The sequence below is a fragment of the Brachyistius frenatus genome, unplaced genomic scaffold, assembly GCF_029030835.1.
Source record: "Brachyistius frenatus isolate BFR_SWC_R1_liver_20210118 unplaced genomic scaffold, ASM2903083v1 Contig_670, whole genome shotgun sequence".
NCBI lineage: Eukaryota > Metazoa > Chordata > Actinopteri > Embiotocidae > Brachyistius > Brachyistius frenatus.
In genome coordinates this window covers 2,251-25,267 of record NW_027211269.1, presented here as the reverse complement: position 1 = coordinate 25,267, position 23,017 = coordinate 2,251, and the positions used below count along the sequence as shown (strand labels likewise).

General features: G+C 44.8%; 1 protein-coding gene across 1 annotated transcript; it reads left to right on the top strand.

The window, feature by feature from the left end:
• Positions 1 to 1,490: 1,490 nt before the first annotated feature.
• Positions 1,491 to 22,664, top strand: LOC138615044 (signal peptide, CUB and EGF-like domain-containing protein 1; the record flags this gene model as incomplete). Its single annotated transcript, XM_069688677.1, has 4 exons — positions 1,491 to 1,567; positions 4,286 to 4,414; positions 13,710 to 13,826; positions 22,575 to 22,664. Coding segments are annotated over exons 2-4 (331 nt in total), but the record flags the coding sequence as incomplete, so codon positions are not given.
• Between the last annotated feature and the right edge of the window lie 353 nt (positions 22,665 to 23,017).

Below are 23,017 nucleotides of genomic sequence, written 5' to 3'. Positions count from 1 at the left end.
GTGATGTTGAACTCTGCTCCATCCCATCATTCTAACATGCTCAGAGAGCTGCAGTTTGCGTGTTGGTGTGCAGGCTCCTCCTCTCATCACGTTGACACACGGAGATTTCACAATTTGCGGTGGCGGCTTTGTTTCCTGTTTCAGGCTGGATTGTCCTGAAAGCCGGGCCAGTGTGCGCCTCCTTCCTCTGTCTCTGTGTATTTAACTTCAGGTTAAATTTCGATTGGAGAAACACGTCTTTGTTTTGAGCGTCCCTGCCTGCTTTGGCTGCTGCCTTCATCGCTCTGATAATTTTATGGGTTATACATTAGGCTGAGCATCGGTACCTGTCTGGAACTAAAATATGATGTGTGGATTATATAATGTTTGGGGTGTGTAGTGAATTGGTAATTTTCTTTTGTTGATTATGTAAATGCATGATTTCCTTGAGAGATTTGTGTCCTTTGGTTGAGAACTTTGATGGAGTGGTCCTGTTTGGGGTGCACTCAGAATGGCCGTGTTTAAGAAAGGACGTTTTGTTAGTGAGGGGCTCTGTGGGGGGAATGACTCCATAATGAAGTGCTTGAAGTGCTCTCGGGCCCTGGCGGGACATTAGTCTCCATGGGGACCAGGGAGGAGGTGTGTCTACATGGACTGCAGAGAAGGCTGCAGCTCCACACTGATACGAGTTCTGACCAGCTGAGGTACTGAATAATCCCAAGTTAACCACTCATACTTTGTCTTTTTTTTATTTGGGTATATTGTACAGATTTGGAAGAATAGTTTAATTCCAACATGTTACTTTCAGTTTTCAGTGAATGACTGACGTCCGTCCATCAGCTCAGTGTCCACACAGTGACCAGTGTTTGTCATTATGAACTTCTTAATTCTCCTTCCTTTGGTTTTGTGTGTATCACATCACTGTTCACACTGTTTGCTCTCTCAGTGCCATCAACATCATCTAGCAACGGTCTTCTATACCCAACCAAATACATCTCTACCACTGTCCTCCAAATGTATTAATTGAAGATATTATAAGGAGTACAATCTTGTGAGAACTGTGTGGAAGCAGGCACTCCATCATTCAGGATTTCAGATGGGTGTTTAACTGTAAGGTGTTTCAAGGTGTGCTGATGGAGAGTCCTGTGATCCACAGTAGGTTTAATGTGATCAGTCTCTACAGCTCTTGTGTTTACAGTGTTTTCCAGTTGTGACATAAAGCAACGCTGGGAAGCTTTAGTTTCTTTGTTGAAAAGGAGACTATTGTCTTTCTTAGATGTTTAATTGATGGTAACAGGAGCAGTGTCCCGGTTAGACAGAAGGTTGGTTATGATTATCAATATTCAACATATATAAACAGTAGATAATCTGCACATCTTCACTGAGTGAAGATGTTTAATTGTGGTGTGATGGGACCACGTCCACACACTCCTAACCTTCCCAGTGCTACCCACAGCTCAATGATATGTTTGGCTGGCTTCCCCCTCCTCCTCCTCTGACAGAGGATCCTTTGCTGTCAGCAGGGAGGTTAAATCACCTCAGGTAGATCCTCCATCAGGATGAACACACTGCAAGGTCTCCACTTCAGGTCATTGGATCCTACCTGTTCTCATCAGTACATATTTTATAGTGTTTTATGAATATGAATATGAATATGAATATGAATATGAATATGAATATAAAAGGACGGACGGATGGGTGGGCGAGCGGGCGGCCGGCCGGCTGGGCGGGCCAGCGGGCGGGCGACTGGGGACAAAACAGAGGGAGACACACCAGGGTCAGACAGGGATCCTGACAAATAGTGACAATAGTAAGAACAGTAACAATAGTAACAACAGTAACAATAGTAACAACAGCAACAATAGTAACAATACTAACAAGAGTAACAGTAGTAGCAACAGTAACAGTATTAACAACAGTAACAGTAACAGGAGGACGCTTAGGAAACTATTATCCATGTTGGATAATCCTGACCACCCTCTCCACCTGCTGATGGGACAGAGGAGGACGTTCTCCAAAAGACTCCTCCAGCTGCTGTCACAAGGACAGATACAGGAGATCATTCCAGATACAGGAGATCATTTCTGATCCAGGAGATCATTCCTGTCCACTGCAATAAGACTGTACAATAACTCACCTCTGGCAAAATCCATCACACAACAATAACACCGTTAGTTGTCTGTTTTCTTGTTTGTTTAAATCTTTTCAGTATTGTTTAGTTAGTTTTAATTTAATTTAATTATTCTATTTTATTTTATTATATTTATTGTATATACTATTTTTACTGTTGTTGTATTGCTTTCCTGTACCTATAATGCTGCTGGAGTGAAACAATTTCCCCTTGGGGATTAATAAAGTAACTATCTATCTATCTATCTATCTATCTATCTATCTATCTATCTATCTATCTATCTATCTATCTATCTATCTATCTATCTATCTATCTATCTATCTATCTATCTATCTATCTATCTATCTATCTATCTATCTATCTATCTATCTATCTATCTATCTATCTATCTATCTATCTATCTATCTATCTATCTATCTATCTATCTATCTATCTATCTATCTATCTATCTATCTATCTATCTATCTATCTACAGTAGTAACAACAGTAACAGTAGTAACAGCCGTAACAGTAGTAACAACAGTAACAGTAGGAACAACAGTAACAGTCGTAACAATAGTAACAGTAGTAACAACAGTAACATTATTAACAGTAGTAACAACAGTAACAGTAGCAACAATAGTCACAACAACAACAATAGTAACAATATTAGCAAGAGTAACAGTAGTAGCAACAGTAACAGTAGTAACACTAGTAACAATACTAACAATATTAACAGTAGCAACAACAGCAACAGTAGTAACAATAGTAACAATAGCAACAGTCGTAACAATAGTAACAGTAGTAACCGTAGTAACAACAGTAATAGTAGCAACAACAATAACAGTATTAACAGTAGCAACAACAGTAACAGTCACAATAGTCACAATAGTAACAATAGTAACAATAGTAACAGTATCAATAGTAATAACAGTAGTAACAACAGTAACAGTAGTAACAATACTGACAATAATAACAGTATCAACAACAGCAACAGTATTAACAGTAGTAACAGTAGCAACAATAGTCACAATAGTAACAGCAGTAACAATCATAACAGTATTAACAGTAACAACAGTAACAGTAGCAACAACAGTAACATTATTAACAGTAGCAACAGCAGTAATAGTCATAACAATAGTAACAGTAGTAACAACAGTAACAGTAGCAACAATATTCCCAACAGCAACAATAGTAACAATACTAACAATAATTATAGTAGTAGCAACAGTAACAGTAGTAACACTAGTAACAATACTAACAATAGTAACAGTAGCAACACCAGTAACAGTAGTAACAATAGCAACAGTCGTAACAATAGTAACAGTAGTAACAATAGTAACAGTATTAACAGTTGTAACAACAGTAACAGTAGCAACAATAGTCACAATAATAACGGTAGCAACAACAGTAACAGTAGTAACAATAGTAACAGTCATAACAATAATAACAATAGTAACAGTAGTAACAACAGTAACAGTATTAACAATAGTAACAGTAGCAACAATAGTCACACTAGTAGCAACAGTAACAGTAGTAACAGCAGCAACAATAGTAACAGTAGTAACAGTAGTAACAACAGTAACAGTAGTAACAATAGTCACAGTAGTCACAGTAGTAACAATAGTAACAATAGCAACAGTAGTAATAATAGTAACATCAGTACCAATAAGAATAACTGAAGTAATACAATCAACAACTAAAATCAAAAGCAACAAATGTCAGTCTTAGATCTTTTTTTCTGGAGCACCTGTATGTAAGTCAGTGTTTACGTTTGTGTTGATGTTTGTGTTTGCGGTTTAGATAGATATCATTTGAGACAATTTTGTGATTACATGTAATAGGTGGGGTATGTATGACAAGTATGATATGTATCACATATGTAACATGTATGACTGCATGTATGATGGATGTGTCAGCGTATGGGGATGTTGTTTGTTTGTTTCCTGGCATTCACTAACAGGGAAAATCAAAATTAAGACAAAGACTGTTGATAAACGGTCCAGGTCACCAGAAATGGAGACTTTTTTTTTTTTCAATTGATAAATGTTCTGGGAGGAGGTTCAGCCAGTGAAGGACGTTGATGGTTGTAGAGAAACAGGCTGATTTCAAGTGTCCAATCAGACAGACGTCCCCCACGCTCTGTCCATCTCAGGGTTGTTAACGTCTCCATGTCTGTGTCCGTCCCCCCCACAGATGGAATGAACTGCATGAACAAGAACCACGGCTGTGCCCACATCTGCAGGGAGGCTCCAGGTAAAGGGGGCGTGTCCTGCGAGTGTCGACCTGGATTTGAACTGGCCAAGAATCAGAAGGACTGCACACGTATGTAACACACAACTACACACACACAGACACAGACACATGTATGTAACACACAACTACACACACACAGACACACACACACAGAGACACGTACAGTGGAGGAAATCATTATTTGATCTCTTGCCGATTTTGTAGGTATACCCACTGGCAAAGAAATTAATGGTCTATAATTGTAATGGAGGTTTATTATAACAGAGACATAATATCAAAAACAAAAATCCAGAAAATCACACCATATAAAAGTTCTAAATTGATTTGCATCTGATTGTGAAATAAGTATTTGATCCCGTAGCAGAACATGACTCAGTACTTGGTGGAGAAAGCGTTGTTAGCGAGGTCAAAGGTCACAGGTCAGAGGTCAGGCGTTTCTGGTAGTTGGTCTCCAGGTTTGAACATCTCAGGAGGGATGTTGTTCACTCCTCTTTGCAGATTCTCCAAATCCTTCAGGTTTCCAGGCTGTTGCTCGGCAACAAGAAGCTTCAGCTCCCTCCACAGATATTCTCTGGGACGAAGGTCCGGAGACCGGCTCGACCTCTCTGTGACCTTCATGTGCTTCTTTTTGAGCCAGTCCTTTGTTGTCTCGTCGTATGTTTTGGGTCATTGTGGTGCTGAAGACCCGTCCACGACCCGTCTTTAGTGTCCCGGCTGAGGGAAGAGGTCATCCCACAAGATGTCCCGGTACGTGGCCCCGTCTGTCCTCCCCTCAATGTGGTGAAGTCGTCCTGTCCCCTAAGCAGAGAAACACCCCCAAAGCAGAATGTCTCCACCTCCATGCTGGACGGTGGGAACGGTGGACGGTGTTCTCGGGGTCTAGTCAGCATTTCTCTTCCTCCAACCACAGCGAGTCCAGTTGATGTCAAAGAGCTGGATGTTGGTCTCCTCTACCACATCACCTCCTCCAAGCCTTCTCTGAATCCTTCAGGTGTTCGTTGGTAAACTTCAGACGGGTCTGTCCATGTGTCTTCTTGAGCCGGGGTACCTCGCAGCGCTGCAGGACTTTAATCCATGACGGCGTCATGTCTTACTGATGGTTTCCATGGTGACTGTGATCCCAGTTGTCTGGAGATCATGAACAAGTTCCTCCCGTGTAGTTCTGGGCTGATCCCTCACCTTCCTCATGATCATCGATACCCCACCAGGCCAGATCTCCGTGGAGCCCCAGAACGAGGGGATCCAGACCGAGGAGATCCAGACCGAGGAGATGCAGATGGAGGAGATCCAGACTGAGGAGATCCAGACCGAGGAGGTCCAGACCGAGGAGATCCAGACCGAGGAGATCCACATATGTTTATGTCCATCATCAGTATTACAGATGTTTATGTCCATCCTCACTACTACAGATGTTTGTCCATCCTCACTACTACAGCTGTTTATGTACATCCTCACTACTACAGATGTTTATGTCCATCATCAGTATTACAGATGTTTATGTCCATCCTCACTATTACAGATGTTTATGTCCATCTTCACCATTACAGATGTTTATGTCCATCATCAGTATTACAGATGTTTATGTCCATCCTCACTACTACAGCTGTTTATGTACATCCTCACTACTACAGATGTTTATGTCCATCATCAATATTACAGATGTTTATGTCCATCATCAGTATTACAGATGTTTCTGTCCATCTTCACTACTACAGATGTGTATGTCCATCATCAGTGTTACAGATGTTTATGTCCATCTTTACAATTACAGATGTTTATGTCCATACTCACAATTACAGATGTTTATGTCCATCCTCACAATTACATGTGTTTATGCCCATCCTCACAATTACAGATGTATGAGACCGTCCTCTCTATTACAGATGTTTGTGTCCATCCTCGCTACTACAGCTGTTTATGTCCATCCTCACTACCACAGATGTTTGTCCATCATCACAATTACAGATGTTTATGTCCACCCTCACAATTACAGATGTTTATGTCCTTCATCAGTATTACAGATGTTTCTGTCCATCATCAGTATTACAGATGTTTATGTCCATCTTTACAATTACAGATGTTTATGTCCATCCTCACAATTACAGATGTGTATGCCCATCCTCACAATTACAGATGTTTATGTCCATCCTTACTACTACAAATGTTTATGTCCAGCCTCACAATTACAGATGTTTCTGTCCATTATCAGTATTACAGATGTTTTTGTCCATCCTCACAATTACAGATGTTTATGTCCATCCTAACAATTACAGATGTTTCTGTCCATCCTCACTATTACAGATGTTTATGTCCATCCTCACAATTACATGTGTTTATGCCCATCCTCACAATTACAGATGTATGAGACCGTCCTCTCTGTTACAGATGTTTATGTCCATCCTCGCTACTACAGCTGTTTATGTCCAACCTCACTACCACAGATGTTTGTCCATCATCACAATTACAGATGTTTATGTCCACCCTCACAATTACAGATGTTTATGTCCTTCATCACTATTACAGATGTTTCTGTCCATCATCAGTGTTACAGATGTTTATGTCCATCTTTACAATTACAGATGTTTATGTCCATCCTCACAATTACAGATGTGTATGCCCATCCTCACAATTATAGATGTTTATGTCCATCCTCACTACTACAAATGTTTATGTCCATCCTCACAATTACAGATGTTTATGTCCATCCTCACAATTACAGATGTTTATGTCCATCATCAGTATTACAGATGCTTTTGTCCATCCTCACAATTACAGATGTTTATGTCCATCCTCACTACTACAAATGTTTGTGTCCATCCTCACAATTGCAGATGTTATGTCAATCCTCACTATTACAGATGTTTATGTACATCCTCACTACTACAAATGTTTATGTCCATCCTCACTATTACAGATGTTTAGGTACATCTTCACTATTACAGATGTTTATGTCCATCCTCACTACTACAAATGTCTATGTACATCCTCACAATTATAGATGTTTATGTCCATCCTCACTACTAGAAATGTTTATGTCCATCTTCACTATTACAGATGTTTCTGTCCATCATCAGTATTACAGATGTTTCTGTCCATCATCACTATTACAGATGTTTATGTCCATCCCCACTACTATAAATGTTTATGTCCATCTTCACTATTACATATGTTTATGTCCATCATCAGTTTTACAGATGTTTCTGTCCATCTTCGCTTCTACAGATGTTTGTCCATCCTCACTACTACAGATGTTTATGTCCATCCTCACTATTACAGATGTTTGTCCATCCTCACTTTTCCAGATGTTTATGTCCATCCTCACAATTACAGATGTTTATGTCCATCCTTGCTACTACTGCTGTTTATGTCCATCCTCACAACTACAGATGTTTATGTCCATCCTCACTATTACAGATGTTTATGTCCATCCTCACTACTACATAGGTTTATGTCCATCTACACTATTACAAATGTCTATGCACATCCTCAATATTACAGATGTTTATGTCCATCTTCACTATTACAGATGTTTGTCCATCCTCCCAATTACAGACGTGTATGCCCATCCTCACAATTACAGATGTTTATGTCCATCCTCACTACTACAAATGTTTGTCCATCCTCACAACTACAGATGTTTAAGTACATCCTCACTACTACAAATGTTTATGTCCATCCTCACTACTATAGATGTTTATGTCCATCCTCACTACTATAGATGTTTATGTCCATTCTCACTACTACAAACGTTTGTCCACCCTCACAACTACAGATGTTTATGTACATCCTCACTACTATAGATGTTTATGTCCATTCTCACTACTACAAACGTTTGTCCACCCTCACAACTACAGATGTTTATGTCCATTCTCACTATTACAAATGTTTACGTACATCGTCACTACTACAGATGTTTACGTCCATCCTCACAATTACATGTTTATGTCCATCCTCACTATTACAGATGTTTATGTCCATCCTCACAATTACAGATGTGTGTCCATCCTCACTATTACAGATGTTTATGTCCATCTTCACTGTTACAGATGTTTGTCCATCCTCACAATTACAGATGTTTATGTTTATCCTCACAATTACAGATGTTTATGTCCATCCTCACAACTACAGATGTTTATGTCTATCCTCACAATTACAGATGTTTATTTCCATCCTCACAATTACAGATGTTTATTCCATCCTCACTACTATAGATATTTATGTCCATCCTCACTATTATAGATGTTTATTTCCATCCTCACTATTACAGATGTTTATTTCCATCCTCACAAATGCAGATGTTTATGTCCATCCTCACTACTACAAATGTTTGTCCATCCTCACTACTATAGATGTTTATGTCCATCCTCACTATTACAGATGTTTATGTACATCTTCAATATTACAGATGTTTATGTCCATCCCCACTACTATAAATGTTTCTGTCCATCTTCACTATTACATATGTTTATGTCCATCATCAGTTTTACAGATGTTTCTGTCCATCTTCGCTTCTACAGATGTTTGTCCATCCTCACTACTACAGATGTTTATGTCCATCCTCACTTTTCCAGATGTTTATGTCCATCCTCACAATTACAGATGTTTATGTCCATTCTCACTGCTACAAATGTTTTCGTCCATCCTCACTATTACAGATGTTTGTCCATCCTCACAATTACAAATGTTTATGTCCATCCTCTCAATTACAGATGTTTATGTCTATCATCAGTATTACAGATGTTTCTGTCCATCATCAGTATTAGATTATTTTAGGTTAGGTTAGGTAGTTACTTTATTAATCCCAGAGAGGAATTTTTTTTGCTACAGCAGCATACAGAAGCAATAAGATAATAATAGAACAATAGAAAAGCAATAAAATGGCAGTAAAATATATAAAATATAAATATAAAATACAAAATGCACAGTATACACAGTGTACACAGTATATACAGTACAGTATATATCTATATATATTATATACAACAACCAAGAAACACAGTCAACAGTGTTAATGTTACGTGATGTATTTTGCCAGAGGTGAGTTATTGTACAGTCTTATTGCGGTCGGCAGGAATGATCTCCTGTATCTGGAATGATCTCCTGTATCAGGAATGATCTCCTGCATCATCAGGAATGATCTCCTGTATCTGGAATGATCTCCTGTATCTGGAATGATCTCCTGTATCAGTAATGATCTCCTGTATCAGGAATGATCTCTTGTATCTAGAATGATCTCCTGTATCTGGAATGATCTCCTGTATCTGGAATGATCTCCTGTATCTGGAATGATCTCCTGTATCAGTAATGATCTCCTGTATCAGGAATGATCTCCTGTATCTAGAATGATCTCCTGTATCTGGAATGATCTCCTGTATCAGGCATGATCTCCTGTATCTGTCCTTGTGACAGCGGAGCTAGAGGAATCTTTTGGAGAGTGTCCTCCTCTGTCCCTGCAGCAGGTGGAGAGGGTGGTCAGGATTATCCAATATGGATAATAGTTTGTTCAGCGTCCTCCTCTCCACCACCTTTTCCAGACTATCTAGTTTGTAGCCGATGATGGAGCCGGCCTTCTTAACTAGTTTGTTAAGTCTGTTGGTGTCTCCGGCTCCAATGCTGCCCCCCCAGCAGACCCCAGCGAAGTACAGTTCACTGTCCACAACAGATGGTAGAACATCTCCAACATCTCGCTGCACACATTGAAGGATCGAAATTTCCTCAAGTAAAAGAGTCGACTCATCCCCTTCTTGTAGACAGCGTTGATGTTGATCTTCCAGTTCAGTCTGTTGTCATGGAGACACCAGGTACTTGTACTCCTCCACCATGTCCACCTCCTCTCCCAGAACTCTCAGCGGTTGTGGAGCCGTCGTCTTCCTCCTGAAGTGGTCTTGGCCACGTTCAGGAGCAGGTGATTTCTTCCCGCCCACTCCACAAAGTCCTCCACTACTGCCCTGTACTCCTCCTCCCGTCCATCCCTTATACACCGTCCACTGACTCCTCCTCCCGTCCATCCCTTATACACCGTCCACTGCAGTCATCAGAGAACTTCTGCAGATGTCTTGACTCTGAGTTGTTCTGGAAGTCAGTGGTGTAGAAGGTGAACAGGAAGGAGACAGAACAGTTCCCTGAGGAGCTCCAGTACCACTGACCACCGTATCAGACAGCACACTGCCCAGACGGACAAACTGTGGTCTGCCTGTCAGGTAGTCAGTGATCCAGGAGACGGTGGACGTGTCCACCCCCACCACCCGCAGCTTCTCACTCAGCAGCAGTGGTTGGATGGTGTTGAATGCACTGGAGAAATCAAAGAAAGTGATTCTCACAGAGTCACCGGTTCCATCCAGGTGAGACTGAGTTCATTGCAGCAGGTAGATGATGGCATCGTCCACTCCCACATGAGGCTGGTATGCAAATTACGCAAAGATTTCACCAGCGGTCTGAGGTGGGCCAAGACCAGCCTCTCCAGCACCTTCATCACATGAGATAGAGGGGAACCGGTCGGCAGTCATTGAGGCCGGATGGAGTCGTCTTCTTGGGGACTGGAACCAGGCAGGACGTCTTCCACAGCAACGGGACTTCCTCCTGCTTCAGGCTCAGGTTGAAGAGGTGTTGTAGGACCTCAGCCAGCTGGACGGCGCAGGTCTTCAGGACCCCGGGGCTGATGCCGTCAGGTCTTCAGGACCCCGGGGCCGATGCCGTCAGGCCTTCAGGACCCCGGGGCCGATGCCTTCAGGTACTGCAGCCTTGCGCTGGTGGAGTCTCTCCAGCTGTCTCCTAACCTGGCCATTCGTCACAGAGAGGAGGGTGGGAGGGGGGTCAAGGTGTCGATGGAGGAAGACCCCTTTGAGATTGAGGTCTCAATGCAGTTCACCAGGGGGGGCAGAGGGGGGAGGAGGGGAGGCAACAGAGGTGTTTGGGAGGTGTGAGGTGTGGAGGAAACAGATGAGGGTGGTGAACTAAACCTGTTGAAGAAACAGTTTAGCTCATTGATCCTCTCCAGGGAGCCCCCTGGTTGTTCCTCTCCAGGTTCTCCCTGGTTGTTCCTCTCCAGGTTCCCCCTGGTTGTTCCTCTCCAGGTTCCCCCTGATTGTTCCTCTCCAGGTTCCCCCTGGTTGTCTCTCTCTCCCCTTGAACCTAGTAACCTCCTTAATACCGGTCCACACCTCCCTCTTGTTGTTCTGTTGGAGTTTGGCCTCCAGCTTCCTCCTGTAGGAGTCCTTGCACTCTCTCATCTTCTCCTTCAGGTGGCGCTGCACTCTCCTGAGCTCCTCCCTGTCCCCAGACCTGAAGGCTGCTTTCTTCTTATTAAGAAGAACTTTCAGGTCACTGGTGATCCACGGCTTGTTGTTGGAGAAGCAGTGTACAGTCCTGGATAGTACGGTGGTGTGTTCACAGAATTTGATGTATTCTGTGATACAGTCCGTCCTGCTGTTGATGTCCTCCCCATGTGGTCCACACAGCACATCCCAGTCCGTGGACTCAAAGCAGTCCTGCAGGGCGTCTTTAGCCTCCTGTGTCCACCTCCTCACAGTCCTGGTGGTTACAGGCTGCCTCTGTACCAGAGGAACATACTTGGGAGTCAGCAGGACCAGGTTGTGGTCTGATCTACCAAGGGGGGAGGGCAGTAGTACTGTATGCATCCATGGCATTAGCATACAGTAAGTCCAGAGTTTTATTGTTCCGGGTGGGGCAGTTCACATACTGGTGCAAAGTTGGCAGGACTTTATCCAGACTGGTTAAAGTCTCCAGTAACTGCCAAAAATGCACCAGGATGCTGAGTCTGAAGTTTGGACACAGTGGAGTGGATGGTGTCCACTGCTCCCTCTACGTCAGCTGATGGAGGAACGTACACAGCGATAACAATGGCGGACGTGAACTCCCTCAGCAAATAATATGGACGCATCCCCACGGCTAGAAGTTCAATGTCCGGGCTACAGAAACGTTCCTTCACACACACGTGGTCGGGATTACACCACCTCTCGTTCACATAGACTTCAATCCCTCCACCTTTCTTCTTGCCTCTCCGAACAACGTCTCCGTCCCCCCGAACAGTCCTGAAGCCGGGTACGGCCACGCTGTGGTCCGGGAGATGTGAGTGCAGCCATGTCTCGGTGAAACACATGATGCTGCACTCCCGGTACTCTCTCTGGGTCTTTACCAGCGCCGAGCTCGTCCGTCTTGTTGGCCAACGACCTCACGTTCCCCATTAAGATCTCCAGTACTGACGGTTTGAATTACCTCCTCTTCGCCTTCAGCTTATCTCCAGCTCTGCAACCCCGACGTCTTCTCCGAAGTTCGTCCAGGATTTCAGGCCTCGCTCCGGGCAGCAGCAGTAGAGGTCTACTCAGCGCGATCAGCTGATCACGAGAGTAAACAATAACAATGCCTCCAACCAGAAAAGTGGAAAAATTACGGTCCATTGTCTGACCGTTAACTTAACACACGTGAAGAGAAGAAAACAACAACTCTGAAGAGAGAAGAAAGAAAGAAAAATACTTAAAACAAAACACACTCGGGAGGAGCTGCTGCAACAGACTGCCGCTAGCGCTTCGCCATCTTACAGGACATATTACAGATGTTTCTGTCCATCCTCACTACTACAGATGTTTTTGCCCATCCTCACAATTACAGATGTTTATGTCCATCATCAGTATTACAGATGTTTATGTCCATCTTCACTATTACAGATGTTTATATCCATCTTCACTACTACAAATGTTTCCGTCAAAATATGATGTTGAACATTTACAGCAGAATGAAGATGGTGAAGGATTCAGTGGAGACGTGAAGTTCAGAGCTGCTGTTTCTGAGTGAAAATCAAGTTTTAGTTCTACTTTGTTTGGCATCACATCCTGTTCTCGTCTCAGAGAGGAGACGCTGTGCTCATATTTCATTATTTCATTAGCAGCCGGGGACGCAGGCCTGTGAAAGAACACACACACCGACACAGACACACACACACTGTAACGCGCACACTTGTAAAACACACTAACACTCTCATTCGTTCCTGCCGTTCTCTTGTTCACTCTATCTCATTTCTTTTCTTCTTTTTAATAATATTCATGAATAATGAAGGTAATCTTTAGAACTCTTCATCAGGTGTTCACATGTTCTTCACCTGAACACTGAGATCAGGAATATCCAGCTGTTGGATCTCTTCCAGCGGGGTTCTGTTGTAGAACCTGTCAGGCTGCAGCTCGGTTCTGACAGAACCTCCATTCTCACTCTATTTGTGTTCTGGCCCCTCGTTACCACCAGTGGTTTTCCAGAAGCAGGAAACATTTTAGAGACGGACACAGGAAGTAAACTTTGACATCACCAGCACATCATTAACGGGCTCTAACACTGAAATCTGTGTTTTCTTTAGTGACGTGTAACTATGGAAACGGCGGTTGCCAGCACACTTGTGATGACACGGACACTGGACCGGTGTGTGGCTGCCACCAGAAGTACGCTCTGCACTCCGACAGCAAGACCTGCATCGGTGAGTGACCTGCACACACACACACACACACACACACACACACACACACACACACACACACACACACACACACACACACACACACACACACACACACACACACACACACACACACACACACACACACACACACACAGCTCTAACTTCTGCTGAGATAGAAGAGTTGTGTAGCACAGATGAAAGGAGAATGAGGAGAGGAGGAGGGGGAGGTGGAGAGCTGCTCTTCAGTGACATCAGTCCTGAATCTGAGATTCTGTTTGGAAATCATGGACGCTGCATCCTCCAGGCTAAAGAGGAGAGGGACCATCCAGCTTGTTATCAGCTCAGTTCTAAAGCCAGCATCTGTGATGGTACAGGGATGCATTAGTGCACATGGCATGGGTAGCTTGAACATCTGGAAGGAAGCATTAATGCTGAATGATATATTCAGGTTTTGGAGCAACATATGCTGCCATCCAGACAACGTCTCTTTCAGGGAAGGTCTTGTTTATTTCATCAGGACAACGTCCAACCACATTCTGCACGTATTCCAACAGCATGGTTCTCTAATAGAAGAGTCCGCTGATAAACTGGCCTCCTGCAGTCCAGACCTGTCAATCATTGAAAACATCTGGAAACATTCTAGACAGCGTCACTACTTTTTTTAAAAAAAAAACAGGGTTTTACATTGTGAACAGATGAAGTTGTTCCCAGCAGTCGTTTCAGCTCAGTCATCCCTGAAGTTCAGAGCTTGGAATCCCAATTGTTCGTGACTCCTTTGCTGCCAGCTGTCTGGCTGCACAACAGGTCACCACATCTTAAAGCCCAATTAACGAGCTGCTGGGAGTCATGTGACCTCTGTTTACAAGTTCTGGTTCATTTGTAATTGGGCCATTTAAACTTTAATAAAACAAATAAAAACATCCACTTTTCCATGTGGTTCTAACCAGTGTTTCACATTTCAATCCATCAGAACCAATCAGAGGGCACACACATGGACACACACATGGACACACACATGGACACACACATGGACACACACATGGACACACACATGGACACACACACGGACACACACACATGGACACACACACATGGACACACACATGGACACACACATGGACACACACACATGGACACACACACATGGACACACACATGGACACACACACATGGACACACACACGGACACACATGTCCACACACATGGATACGCACACATGGACACACGCATATGGTTACACACATGGACACACACATGGGCACGCACACATGGACATGTACACATGGACACACGTCCCTCTTTCCCTTCGTGCCTTTGTCCCTCTGCCCCTCCGTCCCTCTGTCCCTTTGTCCCCTAGTTCCTCTGTCTGTCCATCCCTTTGTCCCTCTGTCCCTTTGTCCTTCCGTCCCTTTGTCCCTCCGTCTCTCTGTTTCTGTCTGTTTGTCCCACAGTCCCTCTGTCCCTTTATCCCTCTGTCCGTCCGTCCCTTTGTCCCTCTGTCGCTTTGTCCCTCCATCCCTCTGTCTCTCTTTCCCTCCGTCCTTATGTCCCTCCGTCCCATCATCCCCCTGTCCCTCCGTCCCTCATCTCCAGGTTTTACCTGCACTAACGTTGTTCTTTCAGCTGTTTGATGAAGAGGAGCATCAATGAAGGACAGTCAGTGATGAGACTTGAACCCTCCTGTCCGTCCCCTCCCAGTGTCCTGTGTCTTCTTTCTTTGTCCGTCTCTCTTCATGAGACCCCTACTCCCATCTCCTCCTCCTCCTGCTTTCTGGTGATAACACCTGATTGCCTGTGTTATCGGAGTGTCCCCGTCCAAACCGGGTCCAGAGGACAGATTGTGTGTGGTTGGGGGGGCGGGGTGTGGGCGTGTTGAGGGCGGGGCCTCGTCTTAGACTCTGGTACAAACGGCCGTCTCAATTGCAGCCTGATCTCAGACAAAACTCACACACAGCAGAGGGACTGTCCTCCTGCACCTCCTCATCCTCTACCTCCTCCACCTCCTCCTCCTTTTCCTCCACCTCCTGATCATCCACCTCCTTTTCCTCCACCTTCTCATTCTCCAGCCCCTCATCCTCCTCCTCCTTATCCTCCACCTCCTTATCTTCCACCTCCTCCTCCTCCAACTCCTTTTCCTCATCTTCCTAATCCTCCTTCTCCTCCTCCTCATCCTGCACTCCCTCCTCCACAAGTCCCGATCAAAAGAACCCCCCCAGTCATCACCCGTTACTGCTCCAGACAACTGAATGGCGAGGCGGGGCCTCGCCCTCCTCATTCCTCCTCAATCCTCCTCTCTCCTCCTCAATCCTTCTCACTCCTTCTCACTCTTTCTAAATCCTCCTCATTCCTCCTCTCTCCTCCTCACTCTTCACTCCTCCTCACTCTTTCCTGAGTGCTTCTCACTCCTCCTCACTTCTCCTCACTCTTTCCTCAGTCCTTCTCACTCCTCCTCATTCCTCCTCACTCCTACTCACTCCTCATTCCTCCTCACTTGTCATCACTCCTCTCTCCTCCTCACTTCTTCTCACTCTTCTTCACTTTTCCTGACTCCTCCTCACTCGTCCTCACTTGTCCTCACTCCTCATTCCTCCTCACTTGTCATCACTCCTCCTCTTTCCTCCTCACTCCTCCTCACTCCTTATCGCACTTCTTCACTTCTCCTGACTCGTCCTCATTCGTCCTCACTCCTTGTCACTCCTCCTCACTTGTCCTCACTCGTCCTCAATCCTTCTCACTCCTCCTCACTCCTCCTCACTCGTCCTCACTCCTTCTCACTCGTTCTCACTCTTCCTCTCTCCTCCTCACTTGTCCTCAATCCTCCTCACTCCTTCTCACTCCTCTTCACTTCGCCTGACTCCTCCTCACTCGTCCTCACTCCTTCTCACTTACCCTCACTCTTCCTCACTCCTTCTCACTACTCATCACACGCCCTCATTCCTCCTCACTCCTCCTAACTCCTTCTAAATCCTCATTCCTCTTCACTCGTCTTGACTCCTCTCTCCTCCTCACTCTTTCGCGCTCCTCCTCAGTCCTCCTCACCATTCCTTTATACTCCTCACACCTTCTCACTCATCCTCACTCCTCTTTACTTCTCCTCACTCCTCCTCACTATTCCTATATACTCCTCACTGCTTCTCAGTCCTCCTCTCTCCTTCTCACTCCTCCTCTCTCCTCCTTCACTTCTCCTCACTCCTCCTCACTCCTCCTCACTCCTTCTCACTTGCCCTCACTCTTCCTCACTCCTCATCACACCTCCTCATTCCTCCTCACTCCTCCTCACTCCTTCTAAATCCTCATTCCTCTTATCTCGTCTTGACTCCTCCTCTCTCCTCCTCAATCCTTCTCACTCCTCCTCACTATTCCTCTATACTCATCACTCCTTCTGACTCCTCCTCACTCATCTTTACTTCTCCTCACTCCTTCTCACTCCTCTTCACTTCTCCTGACTCCTTCTCACTCATCCTCACTCCTTCTCACTTGCCCTCACTCTTCCTCACTCATTCTCACTCCGCATCATACCTCCTCATTCCTCCTCACTCTTTCGCACTCCTCCTCACTCCTCCTCACTATTCCTATATACTCCTCACTCCTTCTCACTCCTCCTCTCTGCTCCTCACTCCTCCTCATTCCTCCTCACTCCTCCTCTCTCCTCCTCAATCCTCCTCTCTCCTCCTCATTCCTACTCCTCACTCCTTCTCACTCTTCATCACTCCGCCTCACTTGTCCCCACTCCTCGCTCCTCCTCACTCCCCCTCACTCCTCCTCACTCCCCATCACTCCTACTCACTCCTTCTCATTTCTCCTCATTCCACCTCACTCCCCCTTACTCGTACTCATTCCTCCTCACTCCCCATCAAACCTACTCACTCCCTCTCACTCATCCTTACTGCTCCTCACTCGTCCTCACTCCTTCTCACTCGTCCTCGCTCCTTCTCACTCCTCCTCACTCCTCGTCTCTCCTCCTCACTTATCCTCACTCCCACTCACTCTTCCTTGCTCCTTCTCACTCCTCTTGACTCCTCCTCATTCCTACACAGTCGTCGTCACTCCCCCTCATTCTTTCTCACTCGTCCTCAGTCCCCCTCACTCCTCGTCATTCCTCTTCATTCCACCTCACTCCCCCTCAACCCTACTCACTCCCTCTCACTCCTTCTCACTCCTCCTGACTCCTCCTCACTCGTCCTCACTCCTTATCACTCCTCCACACTCTTTACTCACTCCTTCTCACTCGTCCTCATTCCTCTTCACTTCTCCTGACTCCTCCTCACTCCTTCTCACTTGCCCTCACTCTTCCTCACTCCTTCTCACTCCTCATCACACCTCCTCATTCCTCCTCACTCCTTCTAAATCCTCATTCCTCTTCACTCGTCTTGACTCCTCCTCTCTCCTCTTCTCTCCTCCTCTCTCCTCCTCGGTCCTCCTCACTCCTCCTCACTATTCCTCTATACTCCTCACTCCTTCTGACTCCTCCTCACTCATCTTTACTTCTCCTCAATCCTTCTCACTCCTCATTCCTCCTCACTCCTCTCTCCTCCTCACTCCTTCTCACCCTTCCTCTATACTCCTCACCCCTTCTCACTCCTCCTCACTCCTCTTTACTTCTCCTGACTCCTCCTCACTCGTCCTCACTCCTCATTCCTCCTCATGTCTCTCTCCTCCTCACTCCTTCTCACTCATCCTCACTCCTCTTTACTTCTCTTGACTCCTCCTCACTCCTCTCTCCTCCTAATTCTTTCTCACTCCTCCTCACTCCCCCTTGCTACCCCTCAATCCTACTCACTCCCTCTCACTCCTTCTCACTCCTCCTGACTCCTCCTCACTTGTCCTCACTCCTCCTCACTCCTGCTCACTCCTCTTCACTTCTCCTGACTCCTCCTCTCTCCTCACTCCTTCTCACTCCTCCTCATTCCTCATCACTCCTCCTCTCTCCTCCTCATTTCTTCTCACTCTTCCTCCCTCCTCCTCATTTGTCCTCACTCCTTCTCTCTCCTCTTCACTCCTCCTCACTCCTTATCTCTCCTCTTCACTTTGACTAACTCCTTCTCACTCTTCCTCACTCCTCCTCACTATTCCTCTATACTTCTCACTCCTTCTCACTCCTCCTTACTCCTCTTTACTCCTCCTCATTCCTCCTCACTTGTCCTCACTCCTCTCTGGTTACTTTCATTTCTGTGTTCTCAATTTAATTTTTTTTAATGTTTTTTTTTTTTTTTTTTTTTTTTTTTTAGTGGTCATGGTCCTTCTGTTTCCTCCCAGTGCTCTGATTGATCATTCTCCTGCTGGCTGTAGTAATGTAGAGGTTTTCAATTCTCCCCCTCCTCCTCCTCTTCGTCCTCTTCGTCCTCCTCATCCTCCTCATCCTCCTCATCCTCCTTGTTCTCTGTAGGTCTTCCTCGCTAAAACAGCTCCCCCTCACACCATCACTTAGTGTCCCACACACTGTTTACAGTCAGTGGACGTCTCCCTTTCCACCTATATACATACAATGGTGTGAAAAAGTGTTTGCCTCCTTTCTGATTTCTTATTTTTTTGCATGTCTGTCACACTTAAATGTTTCAGATCATCAAACAAATTTAAATATTATTCAAAGATAACACAAGTAATTATAAAATGCAGTTTTTAAATGAAGGTTTTTATTATTAAGGGAGAAAACCAATCCAAACCCACATGGCCCTGTGTGAAAAAGTGTTTCCCCCTCCTGTTAAAACATAACTTAACTGTAGTTTGTCACACCTGAGTTCAATTTCTCGAGCCACACCCAGGCCTGATTACTGACACACCTGTTCTCAATCAAGAAATCACTTCAATAGGACCTGCATGACAAAGTGAAGGAGACCAGAAGATCCTCAGAAGATAGACATCATGCTGAGATCCAAAGAAATTCAGGAACAAATGAGCAAGAAAGTAATTGAGATCTATCAGTCTGGAAAAGGTTCTAAAGCCATTTCTAAAGCTTTGGGACTCCAGAGAACCACAGTGAGAACCATTATCCACAAATGGAGAAAACATGGAACAGTGGTGAACCTTCCCAGGAGCGGCCGGCCGACCAAAATTACCCCGAGAGAGCAGCGACGACTCATCAGAGGTCACAAAAGACCCCACGACAACATCCAAAGAACTGCAGGCCTCACTTGCCTCAGTTCAGGTCAGTGTTCATGACTCCACCAGAAGAAAGAGACTCGGCAGAAATGGCTGCATGGCAGAGTTCCAAGACCAAAACCACAGCTGAGCAAAAAGAACATTAAGACTCGTCTCATTTTTGCCAGAAAACATCTTGATGATCCCCGAGACTTTTGGGAAAATACTCTGTGGACTGATGAGACCAAAGTTTAACTTTTTGGAAGGTGTGTGTCCCGTTACATCTGGTGTAAAAGTAACACCACATTTCAGAAGAAGAACATCATACCAACAGTAAAATATGGTGGTGGTAGTGTGACGGTCTGGGGCTGTTTTGCTGCTTCAGGACCTGGAAGACTTGCTGTGATAAATGGAACCATGAATTCTACCGTCTACCAAAACATCCTGAAGGAGAACGTCCGGCCGTCTGTTCGTGACCTCAAGCTGAAGTCAACTTGGGTTCTGCAGCAGGACGATGATCCAAAACACACCAGCAAGTCCACCTCTGAATGGATGAAGAAAAACAAAATGAAGACTTTGGAGTGGCCTCGTCAAAGTCCTGACCTGAATCCTATTGAGATGCTGTGGCATGACCTTAAAAAGGAGGTTGGTGCTGGAAAACCCTCCAATGTGGCTGAATTACAACAACTCTGTGAAGATGAGTGGGCCAACATTCCTCCACAGCTGGAAAAGACTCATCGCAAGTTATCGCAAACGCTTGATTGCAGTTGTTGCTGCTGAGGGTGGTCCAACCAGTTATTAGGTTTAGGGGGAAACACTTTTTCACACAGGGCCATGTGGGCTTGGATTGTTTTTCTCCCTTAATAATAAAAACCTTCATTTAAAAACTGCATTTTATAATTACTTGTGTTATCTTTGAATAATATTTAAATTTGTTTGATGATCTGAAACATTTAAGTGTGACAGACATGCAAAAAAATAAGAAATCAGGAAGAGGGCAAACACTTTTTCACACCATTGTACTGTATATACACCTACAACCCTGTTTCCAGAAAAGTAGTGACAAAAGTACCAAGTAAAATGTAAATAAAAACAGAATGTCATCATTTGTAAATCACACCAATTAATATTTAATATAAAATTGATCAAAGACAACATATCAAACATTGAAACTGTTATTGTTTTATAAAAAAAATATCTGCTGATTTTGACATTTCACTTTCAAAACTCCAGAAACTGGTCTCCTCAGTTCCCAAAGGTTTCCAGAGTGTTGTTAAAAGAAGAGTTGATGCAGCTCAGTGGTGAACATGATCCTGGAACAACTTATAGACGTGTTGCTGCATCAGGTTCACAATGAGATTATAATTTTATAAAAAAATAAATATTTGACATTTGAAATGTTGTCTTTGGTCTATTTTCATTAAATATGAGGTTACAGGATTTATAAATCATCACATTATTTTTTTGTTTACATTTTTATTACATTTATTTACATCACTACGTTTTGGAAACGAGGTCGTATGTACACCTAAAGACACACACACACACACACACACACACACACACACACACACACACACACACACACACACACACACACACACACTCACACACACACACACACACACACACACACACACACACACACACACACACACACACACTCACACACACACACACACACACACACACACACACACACTCACACACGCACACAGTCTCACTCCACTGTGTCCATCATGTGTCTGAGAGAAGAAACAGAGCAGCAGCCCCCCCCCTCCCCCCCTCCCTATTCAGAGAAAGGCCATTCAGGCTGAAGGACCCCATCATCAGATCAGACCATCCACAGCATATGATGACACACTTTAACCCCCCCTCCCCCCACGGTGTTTGGGAATGTGGTTTCTCCAACGTTTAATGTTCAGGTCAGTAGTGATGTGTTTCACAGACAAACAGGCAACCAGCACTGCAGACCGACTCTCTCTGCATGCCCCCACACACTCCCTCCGTCAGCCCCACCCCCACACCCCCTCCCATGTACCTTCTCCATTTTGGGCAATGATAGGACTGTCTCTGTCTGTCTCAGTCTCTGTGTCTGAATCTGAATCTGTCTCTGCTGTGTCCTTCATCCCCTCAGTCATCTCGTTTGTCTCAGTTCCCCCCCTCTCCTCTCCTCTCCTCTCCTCTCCTCTCCTCTCCTCTCCTCTCCTCTCCTCTCCTCTCCTCTCCTCTCCTCTCCTCTCCTCTCCTCTCCTCTCCTCTCCTCTCCTCTCCTGTCAAGATGTTGGACATGTGTCCCTCCCTCGCTGTCTCTCGTCTTTGTCCTCTGTCCTAATGTGACAGAGTGGCTGTTTGATATGGAAGACAGAACCCCACCCTCCTCAGAACCCCACCCTCCTCTCATGTGTCAGCCCTGAAGCTCCGCCCCTCCCCACCTGTCTGCCTCCTCCTGCTTCATTGTGTGAGCTCCACTGACACTGATCATCCCATTTATTTGATTTGCTCTGAGGTTGACCTTTTGTTTGGGGATTAACACTCTAACAGGGATGTTGGCGCTTCTTCATCGCTTCTTGCTTCTTGGCTTTGGTTTTTGTTGCTCAAACGCCAAGAGGGGCTGAAGGTCGGGTCATTTGGGCTTCTCATTAACCTGCTGCTCACTGTTTGTCCCCTTGTCACTTGTGTTTTAGAGAAAGATGAGGCTGCAATTGAGAGCTCTGAGTTCAATGCCACGTCAGTAGCTGATGTGGACAAGCGGGTGAAACGGCGGCTACTTATGGGTAACTCTTTTCTTCCTCTTTCTATGTGTTGCCATGGCGCTTGTGCTTGTACCCCCGACTCTCCTCCTATCCGTTCCTCCTCGTTCTCCTCTCTGTCTTTATTTTTTTGTGAGCCTTTGGTGCCACTGTCTCTGCTCCAACAGTCACAGTTCGGCAGTAATTGGATGTAACGGGAGGAAAAAGAAAGGTCGCTGTTTCTTTAAACTCTTTCTAACTGTTCCCACCACGTCTCTGGATGGCTCTGAGGTCTTCTCACTGACTAACATTTCACAGTCGCATATTGCTCCAAATGTTTTGTGTTCCACCTCCCTGGTTCTCAGTCACCCATGTTATGGAAACAGAAATTAAACTGA